Here is a 16,575-nt window from a genome sequence, read left to right on the forward strand (position 1 = left end):
GAGTAACTTCTCCTGGAATCCTTATTACTCACAGGATAGAATCACAGAAACACAATGTCCTGAGCTGGAAGGAACCCACAGGTATCACCGAGTCCAACTCCTGTCCCTGCACAGGACAACCCCACAGTTCACACCGTGTGTCTGAGGGTGTTGTCCAGTCTCTTCTTGAACACTGTCAGGCCTGGGGCTGTGACACCTCCCTGGGGAGCCTGTTCCAGTGTCCAGCACCCTCTGGGTGAAGAACAGTTCTGCAGCAGACAAAACATATCCCATTGCTCCCCCCAGGAGTGACAATCAGGAAGCCCTACCACTGGCCTTTCTCATTTGATCATGGGTGGACTGTAACTCATTAGGCCTGACTCCATCCACTGAAGGCAGTTACAACTTTCCAGAAGCCAGCAGTTCATTTCCACCCATGAGAGCACTATCTGAGCAATGAAAACAAGAAACCTAGGAGCGGACTGATATCCTCAATTTCTAAGGGAGGAATACTCTGTTTTTGTATGCTGACGTGAGGCAGACCATGGAGAGGGTTGTGCTCTTCTCCCAAGTAACGGGATGAGAAACAGTCTCAAGTTGTGGTGGGGAGGTTTAGGTTGGATACTGGGAACAATTTCTCCACGGAAAGGGTTGTCAGGCAGTGGAACAGGCTGCCCAGGGCAGTGGCAGAGCCACCAGCCCTGGAAAGGTTTAAAAGACGCATAGATGAGGTTCTTAGGGACATGGTTTAGGGCTAGAGTGCAGTTAATAGTTGGACCCAATGATCTTGAGGGTCTCTTCCAACCAAAATGATTCTATGATCTGCAATGGACTGTCTCAAAACTGAGTAAACGCAGACCTATCTTGCACATGTACCCAGTATAACTGTCTCCAACACCCTGTACTTCGTGCTACTCCAGTGTTTCCTTCAGCGGCAAAACGAGATTAAAGAGTCGCATGGTTCACCACCTCCCTGTTGTGCCAGTGCATCTGCTTACAAAACCATACTGTAAATGAGATCACCGCAGTAATCGGTAATCCAGTTTTCCAGGCAGGGTGGAGACCGAGCAGCCAGGAACTTCTTAAACCAGCTTCGCTGCTGGAGAAAACGAACAAAAGTTTAGTGTAATCACACCCTTGGGGCAAAAAGTCCTAATTGTTCCACTGATTCACTTTCAACAGCAAATCACTGCAAACATCAAGGCTTCCTGTTCCAAATCCAGAGCGCGTCTCTTTGACCTCACCTACACCAGCAAGCGCACAGACGGCATTTCGGAAGCCTGTTTCTGCTGTTCCTGCTTAGGAGAGGAAGAAAATATCCACGTGACAGTCGTCAGCCAGGCTGTTAAATGCTCCAGTGCATGGGGTTGAAGTGGAGAAATGTATGAAAAGCTGAGCAGAAAGGAAAGCTTGTTTAGAACAAGATTACAGATAAACGCAGGAGTATTACGGCTGGAATTTTACATGCCCCCAGAGGCAAAAGGAATGTACAGCAGAGCCAGTTGCTGTGAGAACCGCATCTCACATGTTACACTAAAACTTAAGTGACAGGACAAAGATACAGGATAAGGTAGAGGCAAAGAAACCTCCTTTAAATTTGTCTGGCAATCAGAAAAAGAAAATAATACTGTAACTTAATTACCAAAAAAAGCAGGTAATAGTAACTGCATTGATTTGCCATTTAGAGGCCTGGCATGAAGAGGTTGGAAAACAGTGCAAGGCATCACACAGTTTTGCAAGAATCAAGGTCTGTCCCCAATCTGAAACCTGACAGACACTGATGCTGAACATGTTGCATCTTTGAGAAGGGGGAGGTGGCAGGATTCACTGCTGCTTCTTTCAGGACATCCCAGCAGAAGACAGTGGTTGTCACCAGAGCCAGGAATTAAATCTGCATCTTGTCAGGCTCTGACAAACAGAGGAAGACAACATAAAAGAAGAAGGAACAGCTGCTTGGATTCAGTACTTCTGGGGCTGAGGAATACAGCAGAAGAACAGAGTAAAGAAAAAGATAAGCAAAACAAAGGAAAAGATGACTAAGTAGTTTGCTGGGGTTTCTGGTTTTGAAGTTTCTTCTTAACCCTGGTTAAACCACCTCAGCACAGAAGGAGAGTCAAGAAGTTTCCACTCCTTACCTCCTGCCCTCTAAAGCACTTGCACAGATGTGTAAGAAATATGACAAGATTACAGCAGGAAACAAGATAATACAATAAAGGGAGAAAACCTCAAGTCAAACTACTTTTTCATATTTTTCCTATTATAGCCAGGAGTGGCAAGATATCTCCACACCGCATTCTGCAATCACGTACAGTCCCTACCACCTCCTGCTTCTGGCTTATCCCACCCTTAATTGTTTCAAATTAAGTTGTGGCTCTACAAATAAAATCAAAAGCCCTCCAGATGGACTCAAAATAGCTCAGTCCTCTCCTAACAAAACAATTCATCATTAACACAAGGATTTCTAAGAACCTGTGGCTTATGCTTTGATCATAACTCACTGCTGGAGTCAGGAGATCAGGGTTGAACACGGCACAAGTAGAACAAGATGTCCTGTCTCTCTGAAGACCTAAGAGTTGTGGGTCCTCCGTTTTGGTCTGGTTTGCTGAGCACTTTAGATAATCAAGGTAAGAGGTTGTTTAGATAACCTTAACTTTTGGAAAATAAAAGGTTGAGTATTGCAATAACGTAACCTCCTTAACAGATTTATTTAGGAGCCTTCAAGAAGGCAGAAGATCCAAGACACCTATCTGGAAATGTTTCAATATTTAAAAGATTTGCACAGTTTAGAAGTATTTGAGGTCTCATGTGCTGTAGGATAAGACAGTAAAACCTGTTGTGCAACACATCAAGTCACCACAGAAGGCTGTTTCACATGAGCAACTGTTTTGTAGCTCGCCACAGCATTGGGTCACCTGTAAAACGAGAGCCCTTCTTAAAACCAGCAAGAATTTCAAAGAGCAAACTGGTCACAATTAGAAAAAGCACAAGAACAAAAGGACAGCTGCTCCTCTTCCTACTAAAAAACCCCCAGGAGACAGAGCAGGACTGGGCTTCACATGGCTTTAAAAAGGCACGAGTAAAATTTGCAACATGGGAATGCCAGCAAGGCAGAAGCAGGTCAGCAGTTGTCTAGAAATAGCCATGGGAGTTCAGTTTGGAGTCACATCGGACCAAAAGGCCAGGGTGCCAAGTTGACATTGCTAAGCTTCAATACCTACAGAACAGTTTCATCACTGCAGGAAAAGGTCTGAAATTTCTACTGAAGGACACAGAAACAGCAGATATTTCACAAACCTGACTCGGGTGCAAATCCCCAAATCTGAAAGAGGGTGTCAGAGTAACCGGACACAGCAGCACCTCCTGTCCCCACCAGCTGGATGTCATCACAGCCACATTTCTGCCATCAGCAGCAACTACACTCAACAGCTGCTTCAGTGTCAGCTCTGCCTGTTCAAACCACATCAGCAGGAGCTTCAACCAGTCCAGACGACTCGGTCCTGATGGAGATTTGCAGTTTTACCTGTTACCCCCCAACAGCTCACCAGTACTTTACCTCCTCGCTGCTGACAGCTTCAGTATCTTCCACCACCACAGTATTTGTGATGCGGAGACAAGTAGTTCAGTTTGAGTGACAATTACGATAATTAAGTTACCAGTGAGCACACCAGCCAGATGCTCAGAGAAGCAAGGCACTGTTACCAGACACTAACGCTTCATGGATGTAGAGTATTCTCCCTTAGAGACATTTCTTAAAGACTTAGATACATGACTAGGTCAAGCTTTCAACAAAAGAACTGCAACCAGAAAAACTAAATTGCACTTACAGCTACAGCTTGCATTACAGACTGGTGTGTCTTGCAGGCTGTTTATCCAAGTAATAGGGTCAGTGTAAGCAGGCTGAAATTAAAACCAGTTTCAGCCTGAAAACACATGCCAGCGTGCACTGACACTGATGGAAGAGAAGCACTAAAACTTTTAAACAAAAGAAACCCTCAAGTACAAAAGCCACTATCAAGATCCAGACCGGACATCCAAACAGATTTGCTTTGTGCTTACTGGGATGTGCAAACCTCACTCCACACTCTCTGAATAGTCAGATGGAACAAAATTTGCCTGTACCCTGTTATGTTTTTCCCCCTTTCTGGTTTATGAAAACAGCTCAGAGGTTTTTCCTGTTAAGAAACTCAGATCGTTATTTTTCCCATTGGACGACAGCCAGCTATAAAACTCGCCAATTTATAACTGATAAGAAATGAGCTGAAAGGAACAAGCTGCAGTTTTTAAAGTGTCTCTTGTTATATAAATCACTCGGCCTAAAAACAACCGGAAATAATCTCATTAAAAATGAATGAAAAAGCTCTTCAGTCAGAAGGTTCCAAAACACAAGTTTCTTCACCCGTTCTCAAGACTGTCCTGTAGCGTTTGTCTATGAGATCTAAAATGAGATTTCTGAAGTACAGCCATGCAAAAAGTCTAAAGGGAAAACAACTGAAAATCACCTTTCAATGTACTTTCCTACATAAAAAGAAGTGATAGAACATTCTCAAACTCTTACCATCTATTTTAGAAATTCACCCAGACCCCAAATGTTTCATTTTAAGTGAGAAAATATAACATGGGCTCATGGAAATGTTACAGGGAAGGATTACACTGATGCTAGCCTGTGTTTTCTTGTATGACCCTCATCTTCAGCATATACAACAGAGTAAGAAGCAGCAGTTAGCAGGCAGCCAGCAATAGGGCAAAGGGGCATGGGCTTCAACTCTGCCAGGGGAAATTGAGGCTGGAGATTAGAAAGCAATTCCTTATAGAGAGAGTGGTCAGCATTGGAATGGCTGCCCAGGGAGGTGCTGGACTCACCAGCCCTGGAGGTTTTGAAACTGAGATTGGACATGGCACTTAGTGCCATGATCTGGTCAATGGACTGGAGTTGGACCAAGGGTTGGACTTGGTGATCTCTGAGGTCTTTTCCAACCCAGTCGATTCTGTGTGATTCTGTGAGATGTCCTAGCAATATGTTACTGAAAATACCCCGCTTGATGCCAGAGCTGCACAAGGGTCAATTATCAGTCTGTAAAACACAGAAGCCCATTCAAAGTGAATATTCAATGACAAACAGGCCATCATTCACACCACCAAGAGGCTGCTTCTGAAGCAATGATGATTTTTACAGAGATTTTCCAGCCCAGTCTTTACCTTTGTGGTACCTTAAAGCTGGTCCATAACAAGTTTGATATTTTTCCAGCTTTACATAAAAACCATATAGAAATGAGAACAAACAAGCAACATTTGGAGGTTCAAGGATGAGCCTCAGTCTTGGTTCTTAAAGAAAGCTGCTATGAAAATACCAGCTAATGCTGCGCATTTTTAGCAAAGAGCTCATGTTCTCTCCTAATAAAGGCCAAGGATGTTTGTGCTGCCTCTCCTGCACCCCTGAGATGCCATTTCCCGGTGTTGTGGAAACCTCCCCATAGATACACTTCTTGTACACACAGCAAAACTCCTCACATTAAGCTGGCAGGGGATCCTTTTCTACGCACAAAGAGCAATTGTGTCTTTAATGACCTGTTACATGCCCTTCCAAGAAAAGAGCGGGTATTGCTTAATGACACAAGGCATTAAAAACGCTTTGAGACAGACTCGAGTTGGCATGAAATTTGACTGTCCCCAAGAGAACTGCTGAAAATCTCTAAAGATGATCTCTAAAGACACATGTTTTATGGTCATTGTGGAAAAAGCCAACAGGTTGAGCCAGATTTTTCCACATCATCTTCTGGCATTTTACAGCCCCCAGGATGAAGACAAAAACAGAGGAGCCAAGAAGGTTTTTATTAAAAAAAAAAAGCAAGAAAACAGGGTAGGGTTGGTTTTTGTTTTCAGCTTTCAATTCATTTTCACTGGGGTGCCAGGAAAATCAAATTAGACAGGCCTGAGATTTAGCAACAGTCCTCTGTGTTATCATCCACAACTTGATTCCACTTCTTGGCTCAACTGTAACTTCAACGGGGATCCTGGAAAATCTTATGATATCAAATCAAGCATTACCGATAAGAAGTTATCAAACTCTTAAAATAAAAATGCTGTTTCTCCACTGTCTCAGAGATAAATCCAGAAAGGGGAAAGTTTCCCTGGCTTTGTGTTAATTAGGCAGTAATTTGAAATTGTCCCAAGTATTCCCAGTTACTTTGTCAACCAGAACAAGGGGGGAAAGCAACCCAAGCTCTAAGGACTGACACCGCACAAATCAAGCTGTGCCCACCTGATGTTCTCCTCCCTTTTTAAGGCCATATACTGACATTTTAAGAGTAGCTCTGCCCTACATAGAGGTGATTTAAAGTTCCTCACAAGGGCAGCCAACACGCAAATAGGTTAAAATATCAATAGACTGTCTGGTTACCAAGAAGCCATCAGCCCCATAGAGGCTCCAAACTGCAAGTGAGAAAAGGCTCAAGGACCTAGCTTTGCAATTCTCACCATTGAGCAAGTAGAAGTGGTTGGGCTCAGCCCAGTTGTTTGCATATTTCTCTAGTTCAGAAGCTTCTCCCAGGTTTACAGAACAAGATGAAGAAAGTTGTGTTAACGAGACCCAAGAAGCGCCATTTCAGATCAATCATTGGAGAACACTGATATTTGTTTCCTAGAAGTTTAGGATGGTTTCAGCTACTACACCTACACTTAAGTTTCTGTTCCTGTCTGAAGTCATATGCTCCAGTTTCCAAATACTCAAGTGAGTCATTCAGCAAACACACACACAAATCACTCTCTGCAATTCTGTCAAATATAATATAGGGACAGGAAAAGAAAAGCCAGCACAGCCATGTAGTTTGGTGCTACTACTGATGTACACCACAAGAGAAGCTATTTCTGAGCTGAATGCGTTGAAGTTAAATATTGTTATTCAAACGTTTCAATTCACAAGTGGGAAAATTAAAAGGAAAACAAGGGAAAGGGTATTAAAGAACAACAACTTTACATTGCCTTTCACAGTAAAGAAATTGGACCACTCACCTCCACTAAGTAACTTCATCACCAGCCAAAGCTCATCTTTCACCACAAACGATGTGTAGTAAGATACAATGTTGGGGTGATGGCATTGACTCATGGCTTGAATTTCTTTCTGTAAAGAAAAATAAAGCATTAACAGTTGAACCCAGTGATTATTATTCCTCAGGCACATAAGTTTTCTTCCTCAAGACAAATGTTCAAAGAGGGTGCAAAGAAAACATAGAAAACCCAGAAACACTCAGTTCACATCATACTAGGACCCACAGGTATTTTAGGGTGCTCTTCCCATCTGTCTAGAAGAAAAAGTTGACCAAAACCAATCCCTTGGCAAAGGCAACAAAGCGCAAGTATTTTGGTTACAGCCATGCAGCTACAACAGCATATTCCCAAAAATTCACATCAGTTTGTTACCTAAGAAGTTCATGCTGACTCCTCCTTTCAATGAGACATTACACAACAAATGCTTAATCAGCTGAAGACTATAATTTGGATGAGAAAGGGAAATATTTGCCCCTGGGAAAATAAAAGGCCTCTTATCACTAGTGTTTCTTCCCAGCAGGAACACAGATGGCTCAGCTGGATCAGGTTGAAGGCACAAAGGGCAGTTATGGCTGTAATCACACGGGAAGAAGAGGCAAACCAGTTTGAGATTAGAAAGCAGTTGGCTATTACAGATGGGTACAATATCAAACAGCTCAGATAGTAAGTTGTTTGAGCTTGGACTGTGCTTATTCTTGGTTTTCATTATGGCTTAAGTGCTGATGCTTTCCAGGTTATGGGCAGAACACGACAGAAAACATGGAGCTTTCATTATGCAGTCACAAATCAGTAGTTTGGATAGAAAGCCTCACGGTTTCTTAGTTGTCCATAGGCTAAGGGTGAGGTCGCATCTCAAGCTTTGTGTCCAGTTCTGGGCTCCCCAATTTAAGGACAAGGAATTACTGGAGAGAGTCCAGTGGAGGCCACGAATATGAGGGATCCGGAGCATCTTTCTTATGAGGAGAACAGAGCTGGGGCTGTTCAGCTGGAGAAGAGAAGCTGAGAGGGGATCTCAATGTTCATAAATATCTCAGGGTGGATGTTAAAAGGGTGGACCAGACTCTGTTCAGTGGTGCCCAATGACAGGATGAGGGGCAATGGGCACAGACTGAAACACAGGAGGTTCCATCTGAATATGAGGAGAAGCTTCTTTCCTTTGAGGTGCCAGAGCCTGGCCCAGGCTGCCCAGAGAGACTGTGGAGTCTGCTTCTCTGCAGACATTCAAACCCCCCTGGACACCTTCCTGTGTGATCTGCTCTGGTGACCCTGCTTTAGCAGGTGGGTTGGACTGGATGATCTCCAGAGGTCCCTTTCAATACCAACTACTCTGTGAGGCTGAAAAATGATCCACTAGGCCAAGCCTGGCACCCTGCACCACACCCAGCTGGGCCTTTGTGCTTCAGTCAAGCTCAGAGCTTCAGCCAAGCCCCTCAAACCATCAAGTTGTCCCCTCCAGCATCACCCATGAGAGACACTCATCCCCAACATCCTGAACTTCTCTTCACTAAGACATTCCCTCACTGAACACAGAGATGCCACTCGCTGTTCACTGCTTGCTGTCACCCCCCTCCCCTTGACCCCCAATACACAAGAAAGGAGGAGAGCAAAGGCTCTTCACACCCTGATCCTTTCCTCCCTCTAAACACAAGACGTCCCTGATACCAAAGTACAAAAGGGAGCTCTGAGAAGGTCTCATCCATGTCTAGGACATCCCACAGGTGCCACATTCTTCTCCTCCCCATGCACAAAGCTCTGCTTGTGACCCAGCACAACATGAAGACAAACTGTTCTCCCCTTGGCAAAGGTTTAACTGGTAATCACAGCTACAACGCAACGCTAATGTTGATTTATTCACTTTAATACCGCTTTTCAGGGAGTAGGTGCATTTGAGGAATCAAACAATTGGCTCCTCTTTCTGCTTCTCTAGAAAAGGCACCAACTTTCCAGGAAACTCCAATGAGGAGATTAAAGAAGAATCCTTCTAAACAGGAAAGGATATTTGAAGAGTGGGGAGCAGGTTATTCATCTCAGTATAGCCTACTCGTTCACTAAGAAACACCCCATGAAAATAAATACAGCCTGAAACAATATCCTCTGCTTACTCTGACAGTTCCAGCTCCCTTCCTTGCAAACACTCACTTGTGGCAAGCTATTTTTCAAAAAGGAAATAAATCAGCACCTTTGGAGTTCTTATTGCCTTCTAGTTCCGTTTCTTTGCAATGCAGGGAAGCCCCTCAACAGACAAAGATGTCAACAAGAACGTTCTTTTTACTGCCTTCCTTCAAAGTTCAACCAAGGGATGGATGGAAATGAGGGCCCTGGATAACATAGGTCAGACTCACCAACTGGTTTGTGCCCTGTCATATTCCTTGCCCATAACCTGGCTGGTTGGGAAGCTCTGGGCTGCTGTCTGTAAACATAAACGCAACATTTGATTCGCACAACCTTTCCAAAATTCATTGAGCTCAGAGTTGTGAGCTTGTTTTCTTACCCTGGGGTCTTTCTGGACTTGCTTAGAGCACTGGACTGAGCCCTTAGTTAAGGGATCTGTAAACCATTCACAGTCTTGGATCCTGAGTCTGAAATTTGCATTCAGCCCAAGGCTTTAAATTAATTTTACTCTTTTAAACACGCAAGAAAATTCAGGTGCCTGACTTATTTCTGACAATTAAAAACCCCACATATGCACACGTGTCATCAGAGGAAACCTGTGGAAAGCAGCAAGCAGGACACAGACCGCTTAATCCCCACACCAGCCAGATCTGCCCCAAATCCAGATCAGAAGTGATCCAGAGCAGCTGGTTTTATCCTTTCTGATTAGACCGCTCCAAGTGCTTTTACCAGCTCCCGAGGAGATCAAGAAGGCAGTACAAGAAATACACACAAAATTGCATGTTTTATATATACTCGTGTATCCCACTGGAATTCAGGACACAGTGAGATAAAGTCTGGACCAAGTTTATGTAAGAGCCTAAACCTGGATCAGATCTTTGCGATTCAAGCAGTGCTGTACTACAGGATATTGCAGGCATTCCGTGATGTAGTTACTACATTATTTTCCAAGAACTACTTCCCTTGTGCATTACCATGCTCTGCTCCATGGGCTGGGAAACACAGTCTAAAAAGAAACAAATCCCAATATGTCATATACTTCAGTGCACAGAGAGGAAGAAGAAAAATAAGTTACCACAAACCTGATCTATTCAACTTAACACCTCTGTCAGCTCGAGGATGTGCAACAGGCAGACTGAACCATTTCTCACACAGCTCTGAATAATTGCATCACAGCTCATTATTTCCAGTGTTTTTACATTATTATCAGTAAGAAAGAGCAGCAGCCAGGCAGACTTGCTCACCCCATTTTTAATAAGTTTTCTAGGCTAATCTCACACCAGCTACGTCAAAGCTTCATTCATCTTCACCCCCACACAAGGCACCAACATCCTGGAGGCTCAACATATACAATTGTTTTAACTGATGGTGGCAAATCACAACGGGCTTTGAGGTTCAAATGCTTCCTCCTGTTACTGAAACCAAGCCAAACCTGTCACACATACAACAGCAGAACAAATAAACGCAAAGGCTGAAAAGCTGTAGTTAAAGCAGGAATCCCAGTCAAGGAGCACTGGGGAGCTCTGCTCAAAGCATCCTTGGAGGAAGAGGAAGCAGGAGCGAACAAAATGCAACAACAGTCTTTATGTGTGTTGTAGGCACAGCTTGAATATGGTTTCTAAAGTTATTCAGAAAGTTTACTACTCTTCAAACACTAAGTCATAGCAGGCAAAGATTTTCCTTCCCTACCTGCTCAGCAACAAGGCTGCTACCCCCAAATTACACAAATAAAAAATAACTACAATACAACTGCGCTCCCCTCACTTTCACCATCATCCAAACTGTATGGTAAGACACCTAATAAAAATCTCAGCAAATTCCAAGACTGTCAAAGTCAGTGCTAAACATCAGAATTTCTTTGCGCTGCTATGTGCAAGTTCTAAACTGGAAACTTTGCTTTATTCCCACTCTGTTCATGGTCATGGGTGACTTGATACAGACCCCTCAGACTATCCACAGCTCAGCTCTTCCATCCCATTGCTCACACAGACATCTGGTTCCAGTTAGACCCAACCTTAATGCCAGTTCTCCAGTTCAGGATCCATAAATGAAACCACTTTCTGTTCAGCTAGGGAGCAAGAACTCCTGATAAAAACACGTCTAGACACAGGCAATGGTTGGGAGATTGTTACATCCCAGACTAGATATTAGAAAATATCTGCACTGTCAAATACCAAAAGCAAACAGACCAGCATTAGCTATAAAGGTTTCTGTGTCTTTCCTTAAGGGTTCTGATGAATGTTTTCAGTACTTCTATGGGCAATAAAAGAAGCATTTCAAGGCTTCCAAAACACTAAAAAACTGCTGTGAAGCATAATTTAGAATAATAAGAAACCTATTAGTCTCCTGTAAGTCAGTCATGGAGATATGCTATTTCAAAAGGGGGTTTATTTCCTGCTGATATAAAACTGAAGTTGGAGTTGATAGGAAGAGAGATACAAAGCAGCTAAGGCTGTATTTAAACTACCAGCTAAACTTTCTTACTGGTATTTTCTGTTCATATCATCACCTTCTACTCTTTGTGTTCATCTGCCCCAAGGCTTGTTTCTAAGACACTTGCTCTCAAATCTGTGGATGAAAATTGTGCTTTGTTTAGTTTTACTTCCTACGTGTTGACATCAACTCCAGAGATACAAACAGCAGTACTCTGCTTTCATGTGGTTACCTGCAGCTTCAGAGGAATCCACAAATAGGTCAACTTGTTACCTTGTCTGAAGGCAACCATGGCCATAAGAGAACTGGGGAGGGAAAACACGCCTGGGCGGAAATGAAAGCAGGTCAGATGTGATCTCCCCTTGGATACACCAATGCTCCAGCTACACCTGGGAAAGAACTTATCTCTCAGCTGAGATCTAGAGGCACAAGGTATTAAAGCTCTTCGTCATCCTTTTAAAGCAGGATTTAGAGCTCCAGTCCTTCAGGCAGCCAAAACTGTTCAAATTTTACTCCAACTGAAATTGTTTAACTAAAATGCTGTAAAATTGAGAATATTAATTCTTCTTTTTACTAATGTTTCCCTACCACAATCAACTTCAAAGGCATTTTTTGAAGGAGATAAATAAAAACCCCAGAGGTCAAAATGAGAGATTATGATTCAACTTCTATGTTCAGATTATGAGGGGCAACGGGCACAGACAGAAACACAGGAGGTTCCACCTGAACATGAGGAGAAACTTCTTTCCTTTGAGGTGCCAGAGCCTGGCCCAGGCTGCCCAGAGAGGCTGTGGAGTCTCCTTCTCTGCAGACATTCAAAGCCACCTGGACACCTTCCTGTGTGATCTGCTCTGGTGACCCTGCTTTAGCAGGTGGGTTGGACTGGATGATCTCCAGAGGTCCCTTCCCACCCCAGCCAGTCTGTGATTCTGCAATTATCCAGTTCAGTTCTTTACCCTCAAGATGTGGCTATAGGAGACAGACTGGCCCAATTAAAAAGGGGTTAGATTAGCTAATCCAGAGCAACACGGTCAAAGAAACAACTCTGAGAGGGATAAAAAGTTTTCATCCATAAATCTTAGTTGATGGGAACAAACCGCCCCCATGGCAAGTCATTTAGTGGTCACCCACTTCAACAGCTGTTTTTCCTCATCATTCAGTGGTTGTTCTCCCTCTCCAGGTCTGCAGTGTTGGTGACAACGTACCGAAGAAAGATGTTTAAACTGTTATGGTGGAGTAATTCATACACACCTGTATTTTCTTGGTTTTAGCCACAAAGCAAATAGGCAAGTGACTGACTCATCTTGCAGCTTTACCCATGTTACCAACTAACTTATCGCTGACCCTTACAATTCAGATCAATTCCCACTGTTCACAGCTCAGCAGAGCCTTAAATTTGTGATTTGTCCACGCAGTCAACTGCAAACTCTGCAAAGTTATTGACATGCACCATGCCATGCTCATCCACTCCACGGACATTGTACACTCAGGATTTAACCCATATTAATCCTCATGTTCACGCTGAGCTTTCCCAAAGAACACAAAAACACTTCAATCGGCACAGAAATTAAGATTTCTGTTGTTACTGCTTTGAGAAACACCACAGACCACCTGCCCCCAGCTAAAGTATTCTATAAAGCTGCAATCCTATCATGCAAGAAACATGCTACATGGCATATCAAATAACCATATCATACATTGGACTCTCTGGCACTGAAACCTGGGGACTGTTTCCCCTGGAGCAAGTGTAAAGGTCCTCAGGACTGGAAATGGAATTATAATGGCAATTCCCATCAGACAACAGGCACGGATGAAACGCCTTTACTACTCCTATTGCAGTCTGCTGCTTTGTTCCCAACCACCTTACAGTCTGGTTAATCCACTTGTAGGAACCACTCTGTCAGATCAAAGCCAGCTCAATATCCTGCCCAAGTCTTCAAAAGAAGGTGTAAAACCCTATAACAACCAGTTACACAATTATCTGCCCAGAGGGAAGACTTCTGACTAAGCCTGGGCAGTTAACAGTTGGCTTATGCTTTAAACCATGGGAGTTCATAATCCTTTTTTATAAATCCTATCTAATTTAACCTTCTCAACTATAGGTTGATTTACTTAATCTCAGGCAACGTTTGATCTTCGCATTATTGGCAGCAAGCTCCCCAGGTCAATGCCATGAAATTCAACAGGAAGTTTTTACTGCAGTTAAACTTGTTCCCTCTGCTTCCTTAACCTCCCTCTGACCGCAACGGTATCTTCACTTCACTCCTCTTATCTGCAGACCTGTCAGGCCCAGTCCTACCAGTCTGTGGACTGGGAAGAGTTTGGAGTCTCCCCCAGAGCAGAAACACCACATGCTCCTTCCCGAACCTCTAGGAACTGAACAGGCAGCAGTTGTCCCCAGCTGGGAAAGCCCGATGTGAAACACCCCACAGCTTGTGTTGCCATCTCCATCATTCAACACTTCAACTGATAAGTAGATAATTCACATCACCTGCTACTCTCAAAGCATGGAGAAAAAAAGACCAAGTTAGCTCAGCTTTAACTGCATAAAAACAAAGTTTTCCGGGCAGAGGAGAGATCTAAGGCCTTTTAATCAATAATTCTTTAAAGCAAGGAAACATGTATATAAGAACAAAGCTTGAGGCATGGTTGTTTTGAGGCATATGTCATACCTCTGTGTTGAAAGAACTGGTAACAGCAGCAATACAACCAGCATCCCACAAAGCAGAGAAGAGGGAAGAGCAAAAGTGTCCAGCTGTGAAATACACCACACAGCAAACTGCTTTCAAACACACACCAAAATGTTGCATAACTTCATTAACTACTGTGGGTTGCAAGACAAGTAAAAAGTGGAACTTAAATAACAAATAAAGCCCAAGACCAGTTGTAGATAACGCTGTATTTGAACACCCCTCTGTACATCCCACTCCCAGTCACCCCAGTGAGCAAGAACCATTAGAAGCTTTATTGTACTGCCCTTCCAGCTGAACCCCACAGGCCTGCTAGGAAACATCTGGTAGCACTCAAAGATATACATGGAAAGAGATCAAACTCAAACACTGAAATGAGTTCCTGACTAACATCACCTAATTCAGGAGCTGGGCTAGAAAGAGCCACATCTCCAAACTGCATTACTCCTGCCAGTCCGCATCCTCCACAGCAATTACTTCTGCTGACAAGCTGAATACCCTTGACTTGGTTTGTTCATGATGCAGAATTGGTCCTTCCTGCATTTCCATATCCTGTAGCAGCAATAAATTAAACCATTGCATTAACCTAAGACATCATGCAGCATTTGCCAAGTGTGCAGGTTACCCCTGACCACCCACACTGTGTATCAAGAGAGAAGGATCAATATCATTAACGAGCCAAGTCCTATCACTTCATCACCATTAGTGCGGCATCCCCATGAGCCAGGAGGTGCTCCCAGGTTCTCTGGGCTCCTGCTGCTACAGAAGCTCAAAGGAAACTCAAGGTCACTCATCCATTCGACCAACGACAGAGTTTCTTACCCTGCATTTCCTAACCCTGCTCCAAGCTGACCTTCCTCTCCTCCATCCCAAGAAATATAAGTGTCAGCCACTAAGCAGCATGGACACTGGAAGAGCTGCAGAATAAACAAGTCATCTTTATGGATGGCAGAAGAGTTTGGTGCTCTCCGTACCCTCTCCCAAGCAACACAAGTTTCACCCTCTTTGTTAGGCAGATTCTGGCAATCACAGAAACATTTTGGTTGGAAGAAACCCTCAAGATCATCGAGTCCAACCATAACCTAACTCTAGGACTAAACCATGTCACTAAGAAGCTCATTTGGGTGTCTTTTAAACCCCTTCAGGAATGGTGACTCCACCATACCCTGAGCAGCCTGTTCCAACACCCAACACCCCTTTCCAGGAAAAAACTTGCCTGATATCCAATCTAATCCTGCCCTAGCTCAACCTGAGGCCATTTCCTCTCATCCTATCTATAAGAGTACTGGAATAAACAAGCTTGCTACAATAGAGAAGTATATTGGTCTGAAGCCCTGTAGAAAAACAAATTTTAAAGAGCATTTACGTTCAATTTTCTCTTCTCTATCCCAATGCCTGATGACTGGGCAGTGCTAATACAAGAGCTGACTGTTGTGCTCAGATACCTTCAGCACAATAGAAGAAAAATGGACCAAATATAAGCCCAAGTTCACGCTTTTAAGTGTACTGGTGGAGAGGAGAAAGCAGGGAGGAGGGCATAACATACTCAAGTATGAACTCATCACATTTCTCTTTGTAGTTGCTTCATAAAAGCACTGTAATCAGTGAGGACTTATATTGACATGATTTGGAAGAAAAAAGAATCCTGCAATAACAAGTAGTCAAAAAATGTAATTAAAGTGATCAGAGAGACTGAAAAGCTTGGGAATATTTAAGGTTGAGGAAGAAGTAAGTATGGAAACAAGATAAAAAGTAGGTAAGGTAGGAGCAGGGAAATCAGGCATGTCCACCCTTTCGCCTCTCGCACTGGGAAATGACATCTAATAAACTGACAAACTCCAAACGCACTCAGCAAAAGCCTTTTTCACACAACACATCTCAGTGTCCTTAGTGTCCACTGCCCCAGGAAGCTGCCAAAACTCAATCATCCTCTTTTCCCCCACACCCTTCCATGATTTACAGTTGAAGAACATCTATACTTGCATTTTTATTCTGTTTTCAAAAAAAACTAATTAAGAGATTAGCTTAAATCTGGATAAGTAAAGCTTAACTGTTACAGGTCCAAACAAGAACTTGTTTGGAGAGAGATTATCCCAAAACTGCCCAGAGCTTGATTCGTGCACTTTTCTCTGAAATATCAGACTCTAATCACTTATTGTGCTCCTTAAACCATGTCCAAGTTTTCTAGATGAGCTACAGACTTCAGGAGCACAACTAAAGACATGGTACAGTGGCTTATTTCAAAAAGCAGGCTAAGAATCTGCATTTTACAGTACACAGAAAAGGAGAACCAGGCACATATTGCTACATCTGAGTC

At 43.3% G+C, this 16,575-nt stretch overlaps 1 protein-coding gene across 2 annotated transcripts in view; it reads right to left on the minus strand.

The window, feature by feature from the left end:
* The window catches only part of OXSR1 (oxidative stress responsive kinase 1), a 101,835-nt gene that overhangs the window by 62,352 nt on the left and 22,908 nt on the right, over positions 1-16,575 (minus strand). For both annotated transcript variants that reach the window (XM_065830651.2, XM_071805359.1), the window contains exon 3: positions 6,988-7,096. In XM_065830651.2, the coding sequence (XP_065686723.1) occupies positions 6,988-7,096 (109 nt within the window). The remainder of the gene's footprint in view (positions 1-6,987; positions 7,097-16,575) is intronic.

Source organism: Patagioenas fasciata, chromosome 2 (assembly GCF_037038585.1).
Source record: "Patagioenas fasciata isolate bPatFas1 chromosome 2, bPatFas1.hap1, whole genome shotgun sequence".
Taxonomy (NCBI): domain Eukaryota; kingdom Metazoa; phylum Chordata; class Aves; order Columbiformes; family Columbidae; genus Patagioenas; species Patagioenas fasciata.